Source organism: Macaca mulatta, chromosome 9 (assembly GCF_049350105.2).
Source record: "Macaca mulatta isolate MMU2019108-1 chromosome 9, T2T-MMU8v2.0, whole genome shotgun sequence".
NCBI classification, from domain to species: domain Eukaryota; kingdom Metazoa; phylum Chordata; class Mammalia; order Primates; family Cercopithecidae; genus Macaca; species Macaca mulatta.
This window is the reverse complement of record NC_133414.1, coordinates 75,494,248-75,517,553: the sequence shown is the minus strand read 5'-3', so window position 1 is coordinate 75,517,553 and position 23,306 is coordinate 75,494,248. Positions and strand designations below refer to the sequence as shown.

Below are 23,306 nucleotides of genomic sequence, written 5' to 3'. Positions count from 1 at the left end.
TGGTTGAGTACAAAATTGGGTCATTGCACACACATCTAAGGAACAGTGTTTCCCAGCCTTCAACGCTTCTTAGATTCTTTCCAGCTGGGCTCTTGGTGGGTGTTTAGAGCTGGGAGAGAGGGCTATTCCTGGGGAATGGCTTCTTATGTGAGCAATAGAGTCATGCCATTTAGAATCTGGATCTTAGAGGTCATTTGGTCTAGTTACCCCTCACTGACAGATGAGGAACCTCAGGCCAAGGGGAGAAGTTACTTGCCTATGTAGCTGCTTTTTGGTAGAACCGGGACCAGAACTTACATCTTTTGTAGGGATTTTTTGAGAATCCTTCATCTGGTAGCACTGTGTATATCTCCCTGAGTTGCAACCAAAACAGCAGCTGCAAGCCTTTTTTTTTTTCTCTTTTTTCCTTTTTTGAGATAGAGTCTTGCTCTGTCGCCCAGGCTGGAGCACAGTGGCATGATCTTAGCCCATGGCAACCTCTGCCTCCTGGGTCCAAGTGATTGTCCTGCCTCCGCTTCTCGAGTAGCTGGGATTACAGGCACATGCCACCATGCCTGGCTTATTTTTGTGTTTTTAGTAGAGATGGGGTGTTGCCATGTTGGCCAGGCTGGTCTCAAACTCCTGACCTCTGGTAATCCACCTGCCTCGGCCTCCCAAAGTGCTGGGATTACAGGTGTGAGCCACTGCGCCCGGCCACTGCTAGCTTTTTGTAGAGAAACCTGCTTCTGTTGAGATTGAAGCAGGTGGTCCTTGTGGCTCAGTGTGGGTGGTCTTACATGGAGTGAATGTGGGTGGATTTTCTAGGGACACTTTTTAGAAGAAACGAAAGAATTCCGGGGGCGGGGAATTCTTTTAGGACTTTACTTACAACTTGTTTTCTCTTTTTTAGCTAACAGATGAGCTTGCTCCTCCCAAACCACCTCTGCCTGAAGGTGAGGTCCCTCCACCTAGGCCCCCACCACCAGAGGAAAAGGATGAAGAGTTCCCTGAGCAGAAGGCCGGGGAGGTGATTAACCAGCCAATGATGATGGCTGCCAGACAGCTCCATGATGAAGCTCGCAAATGGTCCAGCAAGGTAAGTAGTGAAGCTTTTCTTGTTGAGAGAGGATGTCTTCTCAGAAAGGATGAAGGACCATGCACACAGCCCAGAAAGAAGAGTCTATTTGGAGTCACCCTTTCTCTCTCCTTTAGTTCCTGTGTTGCCAATAGCATGTTCCTCTTCTTACCTGTGGTTTAGTGAGATGTTTCTGGCGCCTGATGATTTCTCCTTCAAGCTGCAAAAGCCAGAGCCAGGGTGCCTGTTATTTGAGAAGAGGGTTCCTGTCCTCTTTGTCCATTAGAGTGCCAGCTGCCTTGACTTTGGCATTTGGGGTCTTTTAGAAATTGCTTATCTTTCTTGTAACTGCAAATGTTTTTAGATGCTACATTGCTAATTATCAGAGCTCCAAATATGAATTCTGTGGACTGTGCTAAAGCTAGATGAAATGTTTGCATTTTGTTTTTTTTTTCACAGAAGCAAGTAGACTGGTATCTTAGAAGCCATATGCTTTTGTCCTTTCTCAGAATCATTTTATCTCTCAACTTAAGACAGCTCCAGGCTGTCTCTTACTCAGCAAATCTGAAGGTATAAATATTAATGTGGTTGGTAAAAATATGGATGCTACAGCAGTCTTGCCCTATGAATAACTTTTGCCTATTTTCCCCTAAATGATGAAAAGTGAGCAGTAGCTTTTCTAGATAAGAGGAATACTATTGCTAACCTTGCAGTGAAAGGTAGCTCTTAGTTCTAAACTGTTTCTAATATGACCCTAGATCTTTTTTCTTTAATGTTTTTATGACCCTAGATCTTTATTCCCACCACCTATTTGCCTTTATTCTTTGCACATCCTCAAAGCTTTCGAGCTCTTGTGCCAACTGTACTTCCTCAGGGACCTCCTGCACCTGCAGCTGATCTTGGATTTTTTTTTTCAGGCTGGGGAATTCACATTGGTTTTTAACACTGTATTTTGCTGAACTGTTAGCTGTGAGCCCAGGTTCTAAGACGGAAGGGAGACTTTGCTGGTGTTCGACCTGACCTGTAGAATTATTTATAATGGTATCTCTCCAACTGCATGTGGCAGAGTCCCACTGTGCATGGGGAGTGGGGGAGGTGACAGTGAAAATTTTAAAGGAAATTTAAATTTCATTACAATGAACCAAGATACACTATGCAGAACAAAAAATATACATGAATTATTTGAAACAAACAAACTTAAAAGCAGACAGCATTGGCCCACATTACTTGCCCCACTCTGCCATTTGTGGCCAGAAGTCCTGAGGTCTGTCTCCTGAAGCGTGGAACATCAGGAGTTTGCTGACTTTGAGTTGTGTGAAGTCAGAAGCTACTTGAACCATGTATGTACTGGGCTGGGGAGGAATATCTGTTTGTGTGTCTGTCAACCTATCTGTCTCTGTACACTGTGGGACTCTGAGCCTTAGCAGCAGTGAGCTGGCTTTTCTTTTGAGCAGCAGAGGTGGATCTTGGCTGAGTTTAGGCAAGAGTTCAGATGGTACCTGAACCCCTTGTTGGCCGTGAATCCTCCAACATCGTCACCCTTTGGAGTCAGGTTTTGTGTGTAGGATAAGACTTTTAGGAGTGATAACAACCTCAGAGAAAATTCCATATAAACTACTTCCTCTTGAGTATAGATGTTTGATGTAAAGAACCTGTGTTCACCATTCTTCGTATAAATGGTTTGGCTTCGTTGTGGCAGTTTTTAATTTTCTTTCCACGTTAGTCTATTTTCAGCATCTGGCTTTTATAATCCCCATCCCTGGTTCTAAATTCATGTTCTCTCCATCATGATTCTCATTCTTAAATGAGCACCAATTTTGGATTCTGCGAGCTCAGCTGCAGTCACTTGGCAAGTTCACATATTATTCTATCTGTGAACTAGATAAGCAGTTTGGTGTGAGTGAGAACCTATTTTGCAAGAAATTTAGGTTGTACCCAAGGAGCAGCTTTCTGAGTTGGTACTAGCAATGGATGCAAAAAGAGATGGTAGAAGCTTTGCCTTGGAAGACCTTGAGGGGATAGAGAGCTGGTCTGATGTGTGGATGTTCCCTGAGATGGGTGGCTGACGAGGTGGCTTCTTGAGGCTTCTTACAGCTGGGTGACGGTGGGATACTTAAGTTCTCTTCACTTACCATTGTGTTTGTTTTTCCTGCCTCTTTCCTAGTTTGGTATTCACTACCTCTGATGTATCATTTTTAATTCTGGGACTTTTAACTCATGAAGGAAATAATCTGTGTCTGGCAGCTGCAGAGATGACCCAAGTTGCCTCCTGTGTCCCAGGAAAATGTACAACAGTGACCATATGATCCAGCAGTGTTCAGTTTGTTCCGTTCAAAGTAACTTGTGTGGTTGCATTTACTTTTTCTCTCTGGATTCCTTTTAAAGGTAATTTGCTACTATCGTTTGGTTGTTTGGCTCCTCAGAAATATTCTGATGTGAGAATCACTCTTGTGAGGTTTAACTTTAGTATCAAGTATATTAAAGAAATGGATGCCACTTGCTTTCTTGGTGTAAAGATTTCTCCAGAAGCCCTTTGCCATTGGAGTGAGTCCCTTTTCTTCTCTGACCATACGGTGGCTTGGGCTGAGTAGCGCTGGAGGCTGAGAATTCCCCCTTCTATGAAGCTTGGTACACAAGGCTCCTAGAGAACATGTTTCTTTCTCATCCTAGGCAGGCTTTGGTCACTAAACCAGCTGAAGCCCAGTTTCCCAAGTCCTATTGCTCTTACTAACACTATCCCTGTTTCTCATCCTTCCCGCCATCGACAAAGCCGGGCATCCCAGCCGCTGAGGTGGGTATAGGTGTTGTAGCTGAGGCAGATGCGGCCGATGCTGCTGGGTTCCCTGTCCCCCCTGACATGGAAGACGATTACGAACCTGAGCTGCTGTTAATGCCATCCAATCAGCCGGTCAACCAGCCCATTCTGGCCGCGGCTCAGTCCTTGCATCGGGAAGCTACCAAGTGGTCTAGTAAGGTACTGATCAGCACCCCCAGTTGGGGGCTGCTCCATATGCATCCGGCCATGTGCAGCCTTGACACATTGCATCACTCATGATCTGTGCTGGTCCTGTGAGTCTGAGCAGGGCGGGCATCTGTCTGTCTGCACCATGTTGTTAGGACTGGCTTCACAAGTTTGATAGGTCTGCTAATGCCAGATTAATTGGACTGCATTTATGTTTGGGGAATGAAGAGAGATGGGGGGTCACTTTTTGAAAGGATTCCTTTTCTTACTGACTTTGTGGCCATCGTTGGAACTTTAAACCGCTTGGGAAGCCGTGGATGCATCTCTCAATGACTTCCAGGTCAGGAACCATGGTGGACCATTACGAGGACACCTGGCCTGACCATTGAGCTTTGCCTGCTCCCGACTGACCCCTCACTGATGGCTCAGGGAGAGCTGATGAGGGTGAGAGGCAGCTTTATATGGCAGGGTCTCTGGGGGAGGACTGCATGCTGCCCTGCACTTGGCTATGTGGCAGATGCTGGCCTTGATGGGAGTCCACAGAGAATGGGGCCTCACTGACTGCCTGTCCAGGTGTCTCAGTGGGAGGGAGTGGGAGTGGGAAACGGAGTACTCAAGGCCACAAGACAGGCCTCCATAGAACTTTGGCCTTGAGGAATGAACCAAAGCTAGTTTGGAGAGTAGGGCGATTGGGATGATCACTTTTCCCTTTAAAGGTGGCATGCTGCAAGAAGAAAGGCTTTGAAGAGTGATGGGTAGTAACTAACCATGGCACCATGCTATCTTCTAACCAAGGTCATGGGGTCCTGGAATGATCCTAGGTCTGCACTAGAAGAGGTAGACCCAGAGGACCTTGTCTAACATGCCCTTTGCTTCTTGACTTCTTCCCATACCTGCGTTCTCTCCGGCCTCAATTACTGCCTGAGATGTTACACCCTCCCAGCATAAACGATGAACTGCTTCATGGTGCCTGTGGAGGCCTCTTGCAGAGCACCCTGCAGTGGTATGGTTTGTGTATGCCTCACTGCAATGTAGAGAAATGAAGGGCATGAGGGGAAAAATGAGGAGGGCCTGGCCTTTTAGCTAGTTTTGAACATTGCAGTTGCTATGACTTGGGGTTGTTAGCAGCCAAAAGAGGAGCTTTCATGAGATGGGCACAGAATAAATAACTTGTATCTTTCTTTTTTATGACCCATGAGGGTTTTAGTAAACTAAAATGCCAAGTCTACGATAAACTGCCATTCCTTGGAGTGAGGGTTCCATTTACAGCCTGAATCACGACTTTTATTTTCCTGATGCCTTCCCTTGCATCCTCTTCGCTGAAGGTTCCTTTAACTGGAGTCTTCCCTTAGCTGAGGGGACTGAAGAATTGATTCTTTACCCTTTTACATGGGAAAAATTAAAGCAACATGTTCATTCAGGTTGATGGGACAAATAAGGTGGGAGGATTGCTTAAGCCCAGGAGGTCAAGGCTGCAGTAAGCTGTGATTGCACCACTGCACTCCAGCCTGGGTGACAGAGTGAGACCCTGTCTTGAAAAAACAAAACAAAACAAAAACAAACCAGAGGGCTAGCCAGAGCAGGTTAGATCAGAAAATATCTTTTTTTTTTTTTTTTTTTTCCTCCCCTCAGCCAGGCTGAGAATAGTTACTTGGGGTTTGACATTCTTTAGCAAGAGCCCTTGGCTGCTATTTGCAACAAGGGTAAGCATGAAGAGGGTGATTTCAGCATTTGGAAAGGCTCCTCTGTATTTTTCCCCTCAGGCCAGCTCTACTGCTTTCTCCCTATAGAAATGAAAGTGCCTATTTAACCAGCTCGTTGGCTCTGTCCCTAGTTTATTGATATGATTAACCTGGAGATGCCAAAGTGCTTGTTCAGTGCTGTGCCTGGGGTGCACATCTTGCCCTTTCAGACTAATATCTGGGTCTTCTTTTTTTTTTAGTCAGGAAATGTCTCTCTCCCGCTCCTTCTTTCTCCCTCCTCTCTCCTCTCTTCCCCCTCTCTGTTTCTCACACTGCGTGCTTGGGCACGTGCCCTGTCTCATTCTTTTTTTTCCTCCAGTGCTGTCCGTATCACTCAAGAACGGCCCTTTTCTCCTCTTCTCACCCTTCCGGAGGGATGCTAAGGTGGCAAGCTCCCTCCTCTTCTCTGCGTTTCTCCTTCCTTCCTTAACATGGCCAGAGCGTGGGCAGAGCTCACACTGTATCTTTGCTTCCCTGTAGGGCAATGACATCATTGCAGCAGCCAAGCGCATGGCTCTGCTGATGGCTGAGATGTCTCGGCTGGTAAGAGGGGGCAGTGGTACCAAGCGGGCGCTCATTCAGTGTGCCAAGGACATCGCCAAGGCCTCAGACGAGGTGACTCGGTTGGCCAAGGAGGTTGCCAAGCAGTGCACAGATAAACGGATTAGAACCAACCTCTTACAGGTACTCGGGGAAAGAGGCTGCGTGTGTGTATGTATGTGTGTGTGTGTGTGTGTTGGAGTGGGAGGGTATGAGAGGGAGAAAAGCAGGAGAGAAAAACTAGGTAAGGGAGAAAGAGGCACTTCACCGGGGACAGAAATAGCAGAAAGGAAAAAACACAAATGTACTGGGAATGACAGATTCAGGAAAGGTTACTTCCTAATCAAATGAATGCTTCCATTTCTGGAGAAAGGGATTGTACTGACCCTAGGGAAAAAAACAAGTGGAATTCTGCTGCTTATTTATCGAGTGCCTTCTCTGTGCCAGCCACTGGGAATACAGAGGTAGGTAAGTCTTGCCTTCAAGGAGCTTGTGGGAGGATTGCTTAAGCCCAGGAGGTCAAGGCTGCAGTAAGCTGTGATTGCACCACTGCATTCCACCCTGGGTGAGGCAAACAGAGAAAGATACCAAATTAAACTTTCTCTTTAGGTATGTGAGCGAATCCCAACCATAAGCACCCAGCTCAAAATCCTGTCCACAGTGAAGGCCACCATGCTGGGCCGGACCAACATCAGTGATGAGGAGTCGGAGCAGGTATGTGGCAGCTGTTTTTGGTTTCTGGCTGGCAGCTTCTGTGCTGTTTTGCAGTAATTCCACTTCGGGGAAATTTTTACTTCTGAATCAAGTATTGAGTATTCAGTACGTGGGATGCACTCAGACTCTCTCAGGAGGGGAAAGTCTGTGTTGGATAGATACATCAGAAATTTGGAATTAGGGCCAGGTGCAGTGGCACATGCAGGTAATCCCAGCATTTTGGGAGGCTGAGGCAGGAGGATTGCTTAAGCCTAGGAGGTCAAGGCTGCAGTAAGCTGTGATTGCACCACTGCACTCCAGCCTGGGAGACAGAGTGAGACCCTGTCTTGAAAAAACAAAACAAAACAAAACAACACAACAAACCAGGAATTGGGAACCAGGTGTGGTGGTGTGCATCTGTAGTCCCAGCTACTTAGGAGGCTCAGGCAGTAGGATCATTTGAAACCAGGAGTTCAAGACTAGCTTGGGCAAGATAGCAATCAATAGCCCATCTCAAAAATAAATAAATAAATAAATAAAATAAAAGGAATTTGGAATTGCTCTTGGGCAACTATTGTCATTTTACAGATAGGAAACTGAGGTCTAGAGAGGTTAAGTGTCTAAAATAATACTGTGGATCAGTGGCAATTAGGACTCCACTCAGTTCCTTACCCTTGGAATAAGTTTGGATCTTTTGAGGCCTCCAGTGCCTGTTCCTTTCAACTCACTGTATGTTTCTGGCTGGAGAGAATGTCCGCTTTTCAGCTCTCTGGGTGTTAGTGCCTCAGGGAGGATGAATAGTGCAGGCTTTTCAGGGGCATGAGGTAGTTAGGCCTGTGCTGAAACTGAAATGACAGCTCAAAGGAGGTGCTTCTCATATTCTCTTTAGGTTTCTCTGATAGAGATAGAAATAAGGGTGCTGAGAAGGTTCTCTTAACCACTGCTTCCTGCATATACCTTGGCAATTACCTCCTGAAGTTTGTCCTCCTTCCCAGAATCCTGGCCCAGGTCTTTCAGGAAACCCTCATTTGAGCACCCCTTACTCTCCTTATTTCCCCTCCGGGAGGCCCTGCTCTGAACCAGATTCCCAGATGGACTGCCTACACAGGGCTCATCACACATGAGGTACACAGTTTCGTTGGACTAGCCACACAGGGCTCGTCACACATGGTGTAAGGTGAATCACTGTATTAGGTGTTAAGGGAGTTTAAAAAATTAAAAGACACAATCCCCCCCACGCCCCTTGGGGAACTCAAAAATAGTTTGAAAGAACAACTGTTTCTGATCTCTAGGCCAGGAGATAGGGCCCTGGGGCACTTTAGAAGAAGAAATAAGGTGGCCATTCTTCTTGGTGCCATTATTGTTGCTTCTGCTACCATATTCTAATCCAACAACTCTCACCCTAATCCTCTCTTCTCCCAAACCATGGGAACTGTGTCTTCACACCTAACTTCCATATATTCTATATAGGGTTTGTACACTTGGCTGTTTCTACGTCATGTGATCGCTTCTGTCCAAAGAAAGATGTAAAAAAATGGGGAAAGAAGGATAAGACTGAGATTCAGGCCTAATCACAGACTTAATCAATTAACCACTAAAAATATGTCTTGAGAATCATCTATTATGTTCCATTAAATATTCCAGTTTTAAAAAGGGTAGAAATTGACAGTATGATAGAATGGAAAAAACACAGGACTATTCGGGAGGCTGAGGCAGGAGAATTGCTTGAACCCGAGAGGCGGAAGTTGCCGTGAGCTGAGATTGCACCATTGCACTCCAGCCGGGGCAACAAGAGTGAAACTTCATCTCAAAAAAAACAAAAACAAAAACCAAAACCAAAACCCATACGACGTAAGTCAGAAATCTTGAGTCCTAATCCTCACTTTATGAATGTCTCTGGGCCTGACTCCCATTGCTGACCAAGTGAAAAGAACAACTGATGAGGAATTCCAGTCCACAATGACACTTACCAGAGCCTGTGAAACTGAGTGTACAAATTTTATGCATGTGTGCATTTTTTCTGGGGGAGAATTCCCCGCCTTCATTAAATCCTCAAATGATGCATGACTCAAAAATAGCTTAGAATTACTGGGCTGATGAATTGCCAAGATCCTTGACTTTCTATGGTAGAATACCAATGTGATTTCAGTCCTCTAAGTTTGTGTGTTTGAAAGATTAACGTATTTAGATTTTCATGGGTTTAAAGTGGTTGGCTGCTTGGTTTGTTCATTTGGTTGTTTTTAAAATTCGTTAATTAAATATTTATGAAATACCTCCTGTGTGCCAGGCACCATCCTAAATACTGGGGGTATAACAGTGAACAACACTGACAAAAATCTACTCTGTATAACTTAAATTTTAGTGTGAAGACAGAAAAAAACCTCAAAACTCCCAAACAACCTAGGTAAAATATGTAGTGTATCAGTTAGTGATGATAGGTTCAATGGAGAAAATGAGGCCAGGTGCGGTGGCTCATGCCTATAGTCTTAGCACTTTGGGAGGCTGAGGTGGGCAGATCACTTGAGCCCAGGAGTTTGAGTCCAACCTGGGCAACATGGCGGAACCCAGATGTGGCAGCATGTACCTATTGTCTCTACAAAAAACAAAAAAATTACCCAGATGTGGCAGCATGTACCTATTGTCCCAGCTGCTCAAAGGCTGAGGCAGGAGGATCCTTGAGCGCAGGAGGCAGAGGCTGCAGTGGCCAAGATCACACCACTGCACTCCAGCCTGGATGAGAGAAAGACCCCATCTCAAAAAAAGAATGAGCAGGGAAATCCTCACCAACGTGACAAGTGAGCAAAGATCTGAAGATGAGGGGGATCCCTGAGGAAAAAGCAGTCCTGATAGAGGAAACAGTAAGCCCTGAGGGAGAAGCATGTTTGAAGACCAAGAAAGAGGACATGCTGTAGGCTATCTGAAGCCACAGTACACAATTAGCGATGGCCAGTTTTGGGTTCTTTTTGGTGATCTGGGAAAACCCCTAGTGATGCAAGCAAATATGGGGGATGCCAGCTACCAGTGGGGTTAACTGCATCCCACTCCTGGCTGAAACCTATTTTAGAGACAGGCCTACATCAGGGACTCTGGGTAACAGAAGGTACCTCTTTCCTTGCAGGCCACAGAGATGCTGGTTCACAACGCCCAGAACCTCATGCAGTCTGTGAAGGAGACTGTGCGGGAAGCAGAAGCTGCTTCAATCAAAATTCGAACAGATGCTGGATTTACACTGCGCTGGGTTAGAAAGACTCCCTGGTACCAGTAGGCACCTGGCTGAGCCTGGCTGGCACAGAAACCTCTATTAAAAAGAAGGAAAATGATCTGAGTCCCAGGAGCTGCCCTGAGTTGCTGGGAGCTGAAAATCACATCCTGGCCTGACACATCAGAAAGGAATGGGGGCCTCTTCAAATTAGAAAACATTTATACTCTTTTTTCATGGACACTTTGAAATGTGTTTCTGTATAAACCCTGTATTCTCAAACACAGTTATACTTGTACACCCTCTATCCCAATAGGCAGACTGGGTTTCTAGCCCATGGACTTCACATAAGCTCAGAATCCAAGTGAACACTAGCCAGACACCCTGCTCTGCCCTTGTTCCCTAGGGGACACTTCCCTCTGTTTCTCTTTCCTTGGCTCCCATCCACTCTTCCAGACTCCCAAGACCCAGGGCCCAGGCAAGTCAGTTACTAACAGGAAAATTGCTGTGCCTCCAAAAATTGTTTTGAGCTTTCCATGTTGCTGCCAACCATGCCTGCCTTCCCTGGGCTGTGCTACCTGGGTCCTTTTCAGAAGTGAGCTTCGCTGCTACAGGGGAAGGTGGCCTCTGTGGAGCCCCAGCATATGGGGCCTGGATTCATTTCCCGCCCTTCCTCAGTTTAATCCTTGTAGTTTCCCACAATATAAAACCGTATTTCACCGTCAGGAAGAAATCACAGAATCATATGATTTTGCCTTTACCATGCCCCTGAGCAATGTCTGTGCTAGGGAAACTTCCCATCCCATATCCTGCCTCAGCCCGCCAAGGTAGCCATCCCATGAACACACTGTGTCCTGGTGCTCTCTCCCGCTGGAAGGGCAGAGTAGCCAGGGTGTGGCCCTGCCATCTTCTCAGCAGGGCCACTCCCGGCACTCAATGCTTAGTCACTGCCTGCAGAGGTCTGTGCTGAGGCCTTATCATTCATTCTTAGCTCTTAATTGTTCATTTTGAGCTGAAATGCTGCATTTTAATTTTAACCAAAACATGTCTCCTATCCTGGTTTTTGTAGCGTTCCTCCACACCCTTTCTAAACAAGATTTTAAAGACATGTAGGTGTTTGTTCATCTGTAGCTCTAAAAGATCCTTTTTATCCTTTTAAAATTCAGTCCTAAGAATGAGTGCTTGTCCCCTAACAGTGTTTAATGGCAAGGCAGCCTTGTCCGAAGGACACCTCCTGCCTAAAGGAGAGTGGTATTTGCAGACTAGAATTCTAGTGCTGCTGAAGATGAATCAATGGGAAATACTACTCCTGTAATTCCTACCTCCCTGCAACCAACTACAACCAAGCTCTCTGCATCTACTCCCACGTACGGGATTCAAGAGAGTAATGGGTTTCATATTTCTTATCACCACAGTAAGTTCCCACTAGGCAAAATGAGAGGGCAATGTTTCCTTTTTGGTACTTATTACTGCTAAGTATTTTCCAGCACGTGAAACCTTATTTTTCCCCAAAGCCAGAACCAGATGAGTAAAGGAGTAAGAACCCTTGCCTGAACATCCTTCCAGCTCACCCATCACTGTGTGTTAGTTCCCAACATCGAATGTGTAAAACTTAAGTTGGTCCTGTACACTCAGGCTTTCACTATTTCCTTTAAAATGAGGATGTTTATTTTCAAGGCCCTCAGCATATTTGTATAGTTGCTTGCCTGATATAAATGCAATATTAATGCCTTTAAAGTATGAATCTATGCCAAAGATCACTTGTTGTTTTACTAAAGATTTACTTAGAGGAAATAAGAAAAATCATGTTTGCTCTCCCGGTTCTTCCAGTGGTTTGAGACACTGGTTTACACTTTATGCCGGATGTGCTTTTCTCCAATATCAGTGCTCAAGACACAGTGCAGCAAATTTAAAAAAAAAAAAAAAAAGTCCCTGAATGATTAGAGAATCACCGCTAAAAAACTACATTTATAAGCTAGGATTTGTTATATGCAAATATTTTCTGCCTCTTCTTTTGTTCTGTTTAAAACAATAAAATGCATTTGTATAAATAATGCTTTCAATGATGGGTATGTTATTTTAGCAAGAACTTTTAGGTCAGGTTTCTCCTTTGTTTTGATGAAGAGCCAATGAAACTAATCCTCAAGATCTGGAAACTAAAGATTTTATTTAATCCAATGTTGTACTGGAAGAAGAAATCAACGGTGGTATATTTACTTAACAAGGATGTGTGTGATACAAGACAACTATGGGGATTACACACTTAAAGGAATGGAAGTGGCAAAGGTTAACAGTAGGCAGAAAGCAGCTGGATGAAACAGTTTGTTTTCACCTTAGAAGATTCTAGCTATCTGTGGAGACCATCACTGTTCCCTGAAAAGCTAAAGTTGTTAAGTTTGTAGGAGTACCACAGGTCCTTCCTCCACTGCAAGACAGAGTCTTGCTCTGTTGCCCAGGCTGCAGTGCAGTGGTGCAATCTTGGCTCACTGCAACCTCTGCCTCCTGGGTTCAAGCAATTCTCCTGCTTCAGCCTCCCATGTAGCTGGGATTACAGGCGTGCACCACCATGCCTGGCTAATTTTTGTATTATTAGTAGAGATGGGGTTTCACCATGTTGGCCAGGCTGGTCTTGAACTCCTGACCTCAAGTGATCCACCCACCTTGACCTCCCAAAGTGCTGGGATTACAGGTGTGATCCACCACGCCCGGCCACACAGGTCCGTTTTTCATATTCCAAAGCCTAGTATAGAATAAATAGGGTTTTCAGGGATCCACCAGGAAAAAGCCCTTATATGGGCCATAAGGCAGAGATAGCTTTGGGGGACACAGTCCTCTTCTTCCTTAAAGAAACACTGACTAAAATAGTAGGAGCAGGTTTTTAGAGTTGGGACATCACTGTTTTTGCCTGATTTTCTAGATCTGAAAGGGGTAACATGTAATTAAAGGGTGATGATATTGATATTTAGTGTTGCCAACTGCTGTTATCACTGCTTTATCTTGGAAAGTTGCCAAATATAAAGACAGATTCCAGCCTGTTTGAGTTAAAGCAAAGTTCAAGGCTACTACTGAATTAGCAGAACTGTCTTGTTTTTGCCATTTACCATATGTTCACTGGTGCTGCCTTCCTGCTGCAGTATAATCATTTTCTCAAATCACTTGCCGCTTAGGACAAGATCAGCATTTTCTTGATCTTGTTCTGTATTTGTTCCTGATTTTCTACTGTAGCACCACTTAAGAAATGAACCTATCACAGGAACTCCCTTTGGATAAAATAATGTGACTCCCACACACTGGAAATAATCATCTACTTCATTTGTTCTTGATATGCTTCCTTATGAATTTAGAACTAAGGGATCCAGGATTAGCTGTAACTCTGCTTGAAAAATATTTTACTACTACTAAGTATTCAGGAATCTTTGTTATCAGTAGGTGGTGGTAGTGATAGAGAAGGGAGCTTTGATCACTAATCTCTCAGACTGTGGCCAGAATGGTGATGCTTAAGCCAAGTATGAATGGCTATTAACATAACGAGGTTAGGGAAGGAGTGCTGAGAAGTGCTTTGCAGCAACACTCACAGCTTGTGTGATGATGCAGAAGAAAATCTGATCATGTTCATCCTGCTTTGACAACGAGCCTTGCCCATTGGAGATTGTTCAATCAATAGTAGACCTAAAAAAAAATCAACTTGTTGCTTTCATCTTTTTATTGATAGCATAGCCAGAGCTACCGAAATGATTTACGGGATTCTAGCAAATTAATAAATACAGTAATTTGATTGTAAAAGAAAACATTCTATTTGGACATTTTAGTAGAAATTGCTAGAAGGCAGGAGCTCCTGGCATACATTCTACTTGGATAGAAGAGAAGATAGCACAGGAGGAGAACTGGACAGTCCAGGTATAGACTGTTGAGATTAGGGATTCAGCAGAAAGCGAAGCAAATGTTCTGATTGTTCTTTTGAGGTACAAACCCTGAAGAGTCAAGACATTAAAAATAAAAAGCAACTGAACTGGGTAGCTTAACTTAGGCAAAAGGAATAAATATTTGGCAACATTTTGACTATTTGGCAGTTCTGTAAAATAACTGCCAATCTGAGATTAGTTTCTTCAGAAATAGGGAAGCTGCAAAACGTTGCCTTTCTTATGCCATGAAAGACAGGGCAGACAAAGGTAAGAAAGCTGCTCCGTGGGCTCCTTGTACCAGCACCAACCAGCAGCCCTTGACAGCACAGATGGCATGAGTGTAAGGGCTATCCTTAGCATAAGGAAAAGACGGTTATAAGCTGAGAAGACTGAAAGAAGAATGGAGCTATAAAGAGAAGAAAATAGCATAAATAAGAAGGAAACATGAAGAATATCTTAACTTTCAGTCTTTCTCCATTTCTTGATGTCTAATGAGGCAAAAAATAACTGGGCAAGGACCACCAAGATGAAGAAGTTACATAAAATGACACAATGAAGTTGAGTGCAATAATACAACTGTTGACTGACTTTCCAAAACCATGGTGATCAGTACAGTATCATCAGTGTTACTGAGGATTTTGTTTCTGCCTCATTATAACTCACTTCCATGTATTTTGTCAGTATAGTAAGTATATTTAAGCACTCCAGTGACAATTATGACAATAGTTTCTGGAAGAAATCTATGACTATAGCTTTGGGAAGCACACAATATGAAAAGGGAATTTCCCCTAAAGACAAGGAATGCAGGCAAATTCAACCCCTTAAGAACAACAACAAAAAAGGTAAAAGATTTAGAAAGACTGATGACAGTGAGGCAGGCACATTTTCCTCCTTTTGCTGAACTGGGGCATGAGACATTTAGGTTAACCATGGCTTAACTGGTGTTGGGTAAGCTTTATATTATAAAACATTAAGATGGCAAAGGTTTCACTTAAGTTTTTCTTTTACTACTTTAATTTGCTTAAAAGCACAAATGCTTGTGCTTGCAGTAACTTCCTGAAAGCAGAAGTAATGTTCCCTTTTACTACCTTAATAAAGCATTTGCCCCTGTGATACAAATGATTTTTTTACTGTGCTAACAGCTGAACCAGTGGCACAAAATTGAGATGGTATTTACTGCAGCAAGGTCCCTGTAAATCAAATAAGCTTTACATAAAAATCTTATTTATAAAAAATACAATACCAAGTACAGAGAGAATGGAGCATGGAGCAGCAGTGCTCCCTGCCAGGGCCATGTGGAAGTGGCTTTTGCTACAGTGCTTGCTTAATGGCACAAGTGAAAAGCTGAATAAGGCAAACACTTGAAGAGGCAGTTTTCTGTAAACTTCTGGGGGTGGGGGGAATTTCCTCTCTTGGGACAGATACTGGTTTGGGATGGCTAAGATCACGTGTGATATTTGGCTGCACCTGACACATCAGAGATTTAAGATAGCTTCTGCTGGATGAGACCAGTTAACTCCTTTTAGGAGAGAGGTTATCACTATAGCTTTCTGCCTTTACTGTTACAATGTGCAGCCGTCAGATGGTATTCTCCTATGGAAAAAAAATCACCTCCAACATCTTCCTAAGTGAAAAGATACAAAATAAGCTAAGTCACTAAAAGGTTTCCTTAGCTTAAAGCTCCTTAAGAATCCTACATTGATAACTAAGCAACTTTGTTAGCGGTGTGTAGCTAGACACAAATGCTTTAACTAGAATATCTATTCCCACCCACTTGGTACCTAATAGTAATACATCATAATGACACTTGGAAAACAAACTGGTCTTGAGAAATTTTGGCCTCTTCTCATGTCCTCACTTGGAACTTTCCAGCTTTCGTGACGTATTTGACTCCTTTAAATGGCTTATATTTCTCCCCATACATGTCCAAACGGTTCACTTTTAAGCCTGTGTCAAAAAGAATGAAAAAGAATAAATTATCATCATCCCAACCAATATGTTAGCAATGAGCACTATATGGTAAATCTGACATTAACCAGTGTCCCTTCCACCATTTGGAAGAAATGTCTCTTCTATCATTTACAAATTATTGCACTTTGATGGTATGGTTTTGGTTAAGATTCACACACAGGCAGGGAATGTCTGTGAAGTATAATTCTACTTTCTATAAATATGAATAACTCCCTTTTTGGTGCTTGAATGAGGGCAGAGGTGAGGAGAAGCTGTTTGAAATAAGGTGTTCTCCAAAATCATTTGGTTGATGCCTGGGAGATGGCCCCACCAAGCACAGTGTAAAAGGCAAATGGGCTACTGCTCTTTCTTTTCTTTTTTTTTTTTTTTCTGAGACGGAGTCTCGCTCTGTTGCCCAGGCTGGAGTGCAGTGGTGCAATCTTGGCTCACTGCAAGCTCCGCCTCCCGGGTACACGCCATTCTCCTGCCTCAGCCTCCCGAGTAGCTGGGACTACAGGCGCCCACCACTACGCCTGGCTAATTTTTTGTAGTTTTAGTAGAGACGGGGTTTCACCGTGTTGACCAGGATGGTCTTGATCTCCTGACCTCGTGATCCTCCCGCCTCGGCCTCCCAAAGTGCTGGGATTACAGGCGTGAGCCACCGCGCCCGGCCAAAGGGCTACTGCTCTTTCTAGAGAGGGAAACTTTTGTTACTCTTCTAAGTGCCTAATAATTGAGCTTGCAAAACTCAATTACCCTTAACTACAAGTCAACCTTATCCTTACCTGAAATAGCAAGCTGCTGGATCTTAAACTGTATATTGAGGCTCGGATTCTCTTCTGGTTTGGGGGCTCCAGACTGTAAATTTACCAGTCCTTTAAGACTTGGGAGCTTTTGTGGAGTAATTTTTCCCACATCCCATGTTAGTACCTTAAAAAGACAAAGAATGAAAAACAAATAGAACCATTTATTAAAGACAAACCCTCCAAAACAAGGTTCAAAGACATCATAAACTTCTGTATCATAAACTTCTGTAAAAATGAAGTGCAGTCTCTTGAAAACAAGAGATCTGGGATCTACAGTGAGTTTACCTCTGACTAGCTCTGTGACTTTGAATGGGGAGTGAGGACAGAGAATCTACATTTGTTGAGCATTTTCTTTTGTATTAGCACCGTGCTTAGCACTATTCATATGTTATCTCATTGAGGGCTGTGAAGTAGCTTTTGTCTTCTATTTACAAATGAGGAAATTAAGGCTCGGAGATCAAATGACTTGCTCAAGGTCACACAGCTAGTCAGAGGTAAGGCTGGGATTTGAACCTAAGGCTCTCTGATTTCAAATGTTCTCCATCATACCATCTTCACTACTTTTCTCTGGGCCTGTTTCTTTTTCTTTTTTTTTTTGAGACAGAGTTTCGCTCTTGTCGCCCAGGATGGAGTGCAATGGCGCAATCTTGGCTCACCACAACCTCCGCCTCTCGGGTTCAAGCGATACTCCTACCTCAGCATCCCAAGCAGCTGGGATACAGGCATGCGCCACCATGCCTAGCTAATTTTGTAGCTTTAGTAGAGATGGGCTTTCTCCATGTTGGTCAGGCTGGTCTCGAACTCCTGACCTCAGGTGATCCGCCCACCTCGGCCTCCCAAAGTGCTGGGATTACAGGCATAAGCCACTGTGCACGGCCTCTGTTTATTTTTCTGTAAAATAATTAGATTGACTTAAGATGGTGTTTTTAAAACTTTTAGCTGTGAAACTCATTGTTCAAATGAAATCTTAGGTGTGGAGGCTCAGCAGCAGATGAGAAAGAAAGCAAAGCTGTCATAGTTGAAGCTGTGGTAAAGGGCCAGGAATCTGAAGCTCCCTTTCTCAGCCCTGTGTGGTCTCCAGGAGGTTCTTTGAATCCTTACAACTGCATTAAATAATCTTTAACATCCTATGATGTTATTCAAAAAACATGTCTTTTCATTTATCAGGTAGCTCAATGACTCTGCTATTGAAAACAATCATATTTACTAGCTAATCAGGAAGCTGAGAGAAAATCATCTGCTACAGTTTCTCTGAAAACCCTCTGCTACAGGAAAATTTAAGTAGGGTGAGGAAGCAGCTTTCCTAGCCCTGTGAAAGAGTATGAAATGATGCTTTTAAATTAAAAAGGAAGAAAAAGGTCTTAATGATCAATTTATATAGAAAACTTAATAATTCATATACCATCATAATATCTTCTTCTACATAATGTTTTCTCTTTTTAAAAAAGCTTTTACTTCTTTCTTATTAGATAGCAGAGTGAGGCTCTGGATTAATAATGGATGAGTGAAGGCACATTCTGAAAAAGGACAGAATGACACACTTTTCTGTTCATCTGCTCAGTAGCAGCTGCAGGATTCCTTTGGCAGCCAGTGGCAGAAGCACAGCACAGTATACTCTCTAGGTTTTGATACGAACTTTAGTTTTAAACAAGGTGCTAAACCTTTCCCTCCATTCCTCCCCACAAATCACAAAATAGATTGCAGAAACACTTGCTCACTCTTGATTTGAAGTGGCTGTACCTTGGTGACTGGATCAAATGTATAGCTGCCTTGTGTGGTTGTCAGGTTCATGTTCAGCACAACTTTTGGCATGTGAACTGTCACTGTAATTCCTTCAATAGTTTTCCCCATATTCTGCTTTGGTCCAATTGTTATATCAAATCTGCCACAAGAACTGTTCTCTTTAAAGCTGATACTATGTTTCACATACACTGGTATTGCCACTAGACTAAAAAGAGAAACAGAGAAAGATACAAAAGCATAAACACAATTAATGGTGTGGGGAAAGCATCAGAGGTATCCTGAAAACCTCTGTCCAGAGTATCCTACTGTACCTTTAACTCCACAATAAGGTGCTACAGAGTTGGCTCTCTGTAGCCACAGTTATGCATCCTTGAATTTGACCAGTTGAGGACTGAAAATATTATTTAACACTATCGGCCAGGCGTGGTGGCTCATGCCTGTAATCCCGGCACTTTGGGAGGCCGAGACCGGCGGTGGGAGGGGATCACCTGAGGTCAGGAGTTTGAGACCAGCCTGGCCAACATAGTGAAACCTCATCTCTACAAAAATACAAAAATTAGCTGAGGCTGGGTGTGGTGGCTCACACTTGTAATCCCAGTACTTTGGGAGGCTGAGGTGAGGAGTTCAAGACCAGCCTGGCCAACATGGTGAAACCTCGTCTCTACTAAAAATACAAAAATTAGCTGGGTGTGGTGGCTTGTGCCTGTAGTCCCAGCTACTCAGAAGGCTGAGGCAGGAGAATTACTTGAACCTGGGAAGTGGAGATTGCAGTGAGCTGAGATTGCGCCTCTGCACTCCAGCCTGGGCAACGGAGCGAGATTCCATCTCAAAAAAAAAAAAGAAAAAAAAAAAATAACAATACAACTACAAAATGTAATAAAAATAAAAAGTCAACCTGGTATAACAATTATTTACACAGTGTTTACAGTGTACTATCACAAGTAACTTGGAGATGATTTTAAGTACCCAGGAGGATGTGCATAGGTTATATGCAAATACTACACCATTTTATATAAGGGACTTGAGCATCTGCTGATTTTTGCAACCAATCCTCCAAGGATACCAAGATGGCGGTACCTCCAGAACTGCAGATTCAGCATCTACACAAGGGGGAGCTGAGTATAGCATAATGTTCTGGTACCACTGTGCTGGGAACTGTATACAAATCAAGACAGAAATCTGAAGTTTAATAACAGTATAAACAATTGGGGGTGGCTGGGTGCAGTGGCTCATGCCTGTAATCCTGGCACTTTGGGAGGCCAAGGCAGGCAGATCACTGGAGGTCAGGAGTTTGAGATCAGCCTGGCCAACATGGTGAAACCCCCTCTCTACTAAAAAAAGTAACAAGAAACAAAAATTAGCTGGGCGCGGTGGCGGGCGCCTGTAATCCCAGCTACTTGGGAGGCTGAGGCAGAAGAATCACTTGAACCCAGGAGGTAGAGGTTGCCATAAGCCAAGATCACAGAATTGTACTCCAGCCTGGGCGACAACAGTGAAACTCCGTCTCAAAACAAACAAACAAAAAAACCAAAAAAACATAAAACAAACAAACAAAAAAAAAACAATTGGGGCAAATGGCCCTAGTTTAAAAAAATGAATTACGATCCCACTGAAAAATAATGTAAAATATGTTTTATATAAATGAAAACAGTTCCTATGTGATGAGTCAAGAAACAGGCTGGGTGCGGTGGCTCACGCCTGTAATCCCAGGACTTTGGGAGGCTGAGGTGGGCGGATCACCCAAGGTCGGGAGTTCGAGACCAGCCTGACCAACATGGAGAAACCCTGTCTCTACTAAAAACACAAAATTAGCCGGGCGTGGTGGTACATGCATGTAATCCCAGCTACTTGGGAGGCTGAGGCAGAGAATCACTTGAACCCTAGAGGTGGAGGTTGAGGTAAGCCAAAATTTCACCACTGCACTCCAGTCTGAGCAACAAGAGCCGAACTCCGGTTCAAAGAAAAAAAGAGCCAAGAAATAATTTGTCTGCTTTTGAGTCCTGTCATAATGTTACTCAAATAACTTCTGGTATTTTCAAGAAACAAACTAGCTATAAAACTACGATCCCCAATGCTAAATTTTTTTTTATTTTTTTGAGATGCAATTTCACCCTCTTGGCCAGGCTGGAGTGCAGTGGCATGATCTGTCACTGCAACCTCTGCCTTCCAGGTTCAAGTGATTCTCATGCCTCAGCCTCCCAAGTAGTTGAGATTATAGGCACACGCTATCACGCCTGGCTAATTTTGTATTTTTAGTAGAGACAAGGTTTCACCACGTTGACCAGACTGGTCTAGAACTCCTGACCTCAAGTGATCTGCCCACACTGGCCTCCCAAAGTGTTGGGATTACAGGAGTGAACCACTGCACCCGGCTCTCAATGCTAAACAGTTCCTTAAAACCTCGAAGCAGAGAAGACTGACTTGAAGCAGGTAAGTTTGGGAATGTCCTCACGAACTACAGGTAGGTCTGTCTCCTTGTTAGCCACAAAGTCTACAGACTATGGTAAGATTATGGCAGTGGTTCATGGTTTTGCCCAGGTTATGCACAGTCCATTTTGCTCTGCTTGCAAAGTACTCAGCTGTCAGAAGCAGAGCAAAATGGACCGTGCATAACCTGAGCAAAGAACCAGCGCCATAATTTGACAATGCGTAACCTTGCAAAGAACCAGTACCAAAACCTTTTGCCCAGGTTATGCATGGTTTGCTTGCCCTTGGCTATAGATTTTACTCTAGTCTCACTTAGTACCACTCTACACTCATACATTCAAAGTATACTGATATTTTAGGTGCGTATTTTCACCAGTTCTCACTGGGTCTCCCGGTGAGCTATGGTTAAAGTGAGCAATGACGACCTCAAGTACTCAACTGTCATAAAGGAACAGGGAAAGGTGAGTTCTGCTTGATATGTATGATGGCAGATTCTGGCTGATGCATCAACATACTTTTGTGAGCTGACACGGTATGATATGAGTCGGAAATTTCCATCTGGAGGAATAAATGACAAAACTCTTTCAGATTCCCAACGCTTGAACCGGATGCAGGGGTGGAAGCTGACGTCATCCAGAAGCCTAGGGTTCTGTCAAGAAAACAGAAGACAGCCGTGTTCATAGAGCATAATGAATATGGGAACTGTACTTAGATACCTTGACAAATCAATATGTTCCCTGAAGATAAAGCAGTCATGGAAGAGTTTATGACCACATCTACACAACCTTATAGTTTCACAATGCTTTAAAGTTTGTAAATATTTTATGTACATTATTTTATTGAATTTCAATAACCATAAAGGAGAAAAGGCAAGTAGTATTATTTCCCTTTAACAGATTAAAAAACTGAGGTTCAGAGGACTTAAGGTCAGAACAAACTGGTGACAACACCAGAAGTCAGTTCTCTTAATTGTTCCTAGCAGTATGTCATGCTGACTCTAAAATGATACAAAAGACCAATGTCCTTTCATATCAGCAAAGCAAATAATTACTCAGTAAAAATGATACTGGATATTTGCAGAAGCCAGCCAGCCAATTTTAAGCCCTTTCTAGCACACTCAGGCAAAGACCTCCCTTAGCCTTTCCATAAAGACCACGCTCATCATGTAAGTGCCTGTCTTAGGAAACTCTGCTAGGAATATTTCTGAGACAATCCTTTGCAATCTAAGATGCAAACTTATCTCAATATTTATCATTTCATTTAGTACTTCACATGTATTAGGCATTCAAGGGGCTATAAAACAGGAGAATAAAACTTACCATGAAAGAAAGGGAGAGATCGGGCATTCCAGATAGTTTAATGCAAGCATCAATGACCCCCTGAATTTCTGCAAAGACTGTAGATCCTGAAGAAAGAAAGAAAAAGGAAGATAACATCAACGGAATATGAGTCTTAACTAGAGCTATCACTATATCTTTTTATTTTTATTTATTTATTGTTTTTAGAGACAGAGTCTTGCTCTGTTGCCAAGGTTGGAGTGCAGTGGCACGATCACAGCTCACTGCAGCCTCACTCCTGGGCTCAAGTAATCCTCCCGCCCTAGCCTCCCGAATAGCTGGGAATATAGGCGTGTGCCATGACACCTAGCCCAACAATCACTATATTTAGAATAATGGAGATACCCTCTGGGTGTCAGACTTACTGAAGCTTTACATCTCTATTAACAGGTCAGGGAACAAGGTCCATACCTAACTCTGGTTGGAATATGATAATTTTTCTTTTTTTTTAAGAGATGAGGTCTTACTAGCTAGTCCCAGCTGGCCCCCAGAGTAACTGGGACTACAGGTATGCCACTGTAGAATATAATTTTTTTTTTTTTTTTGAGACAGGGTCTTTCTCTGTCACCCAGGTTGGAGTGTAGTAGTGCTATCACGGCTCACTGCAGCCTCAACCTCCTGGGCTCAAGCAATCCTCCCACCTCAGCCTCCCAAGCAGCTGGTACTACAGGCTTGCACCTCCATGCCTGGCTAATTTTTGTATTTTTTTGTAGAGACAGGGTCTTGTTACATTGCCCAGGTTGGTCTCGAACTCCTGGGCTCAAGCAATCTGCCTACCTCAGCCTCCCAAAGTGCTGGGATTACAGGTGCGAACTACCATACCCAGCCAGAATATGCTAATTCTAAGGAAAATTAAACTGTCTCCTTTATGGAGCCAACCCTGTAAGATGACTGGATATGAGTTTAAAACATATGAGGCCAGGCACAGTGGCTCATGCCTGTAATCCCAGC

General features: G+C 43.6%; 2 protein-coding genes across 9 annotated transcripts in view; one reads left to right on the top strand and one right to left on the bottom strand.

Moving 5' to 3' along the window:
* Nucleotides 1-12,241, top strand: part of VCL (vinculin) — a 126,507-nt gene extending 114,266 nt beyond the window's left edge. The window contains exons 18-22 of one of the 2 annotated variants that reach the window (XM_015147270.3): nucleotides 890-1,075; nucleotides 3,825-4,028; nucleotides 6,239-6,442; nucleotides 6,908-7,012; nucleotides 10,110-12,241. In XM_015147270.3, the coding sequence (XP_015002756.1) occupies nucleotides 890-1,075; nucleotides 3,825-4,028; nucleotides 6,239-6,442; nucleotides 6,908-7,012; nucleotides 10,110-10,256 (846 nt within the window). In that variant the 3' untranslated portion in view covers nucleotides 10,257-12,241. The remainder of the gene's footprint in view (nucleotides 1-889; nucleotides 1,076-3,824; nucleotides 4,029-6,238; nucleotides 6,443-6,907; nucleotides 7,013-10,109) is intronic. The other variant, XM_015147272.3, reaches the window with a different exon arrangement.
* Nucleotides 12,242-13,878: 1,637 nt separating this feature from the next.
* The window catches only part of AP3M1 (adaptor related protein complex 3 subunit mu 1), a 30,207-nt gene continuing 20,779 nt past the window's right edge, over nucleotides 13,879-23,306 (bottom strand). For 4 of the 7 annotated variants that reach the window (XM_015147273.3, XM_028826452.2, XM_077946543.1 and 1 more), the window contains 5 exons: nucleotides 22,338-22,423; nucleotides 21,534-21,667; nucleotides 18,589-18,796; nucleotides 16,828-16,972; nucleotides 13,879-16,039 (listed from right to left, as the gene is read on the bottom strand). In XM_015147273.3, the coding sequence (XP_015002759.1) occupies nucleotides 15,939-16,039; nucleotides 16,828-16,972; nucleotides 18,589-18,796; nucleotides 21,534-21,667; nucleotides 22,338-22,423 (674 nt within the window). In that variant the 3' untranslated portion in view covers nucleotides 13,879-15,938. Of the gene's footprint in view, nucleotides 16,040-16,827; nucleotides 16,973-18,566; nucleotides 18,797-21,533; nucleotides 21,668-22,337; nucleotides 22,424-23,306 lie in introns of all 7 variants that reach the window. The other 3 variants (XR_013398072.1, XR_013398071.1, XR_001447139.3) reach the window with 1 other exon arrangement.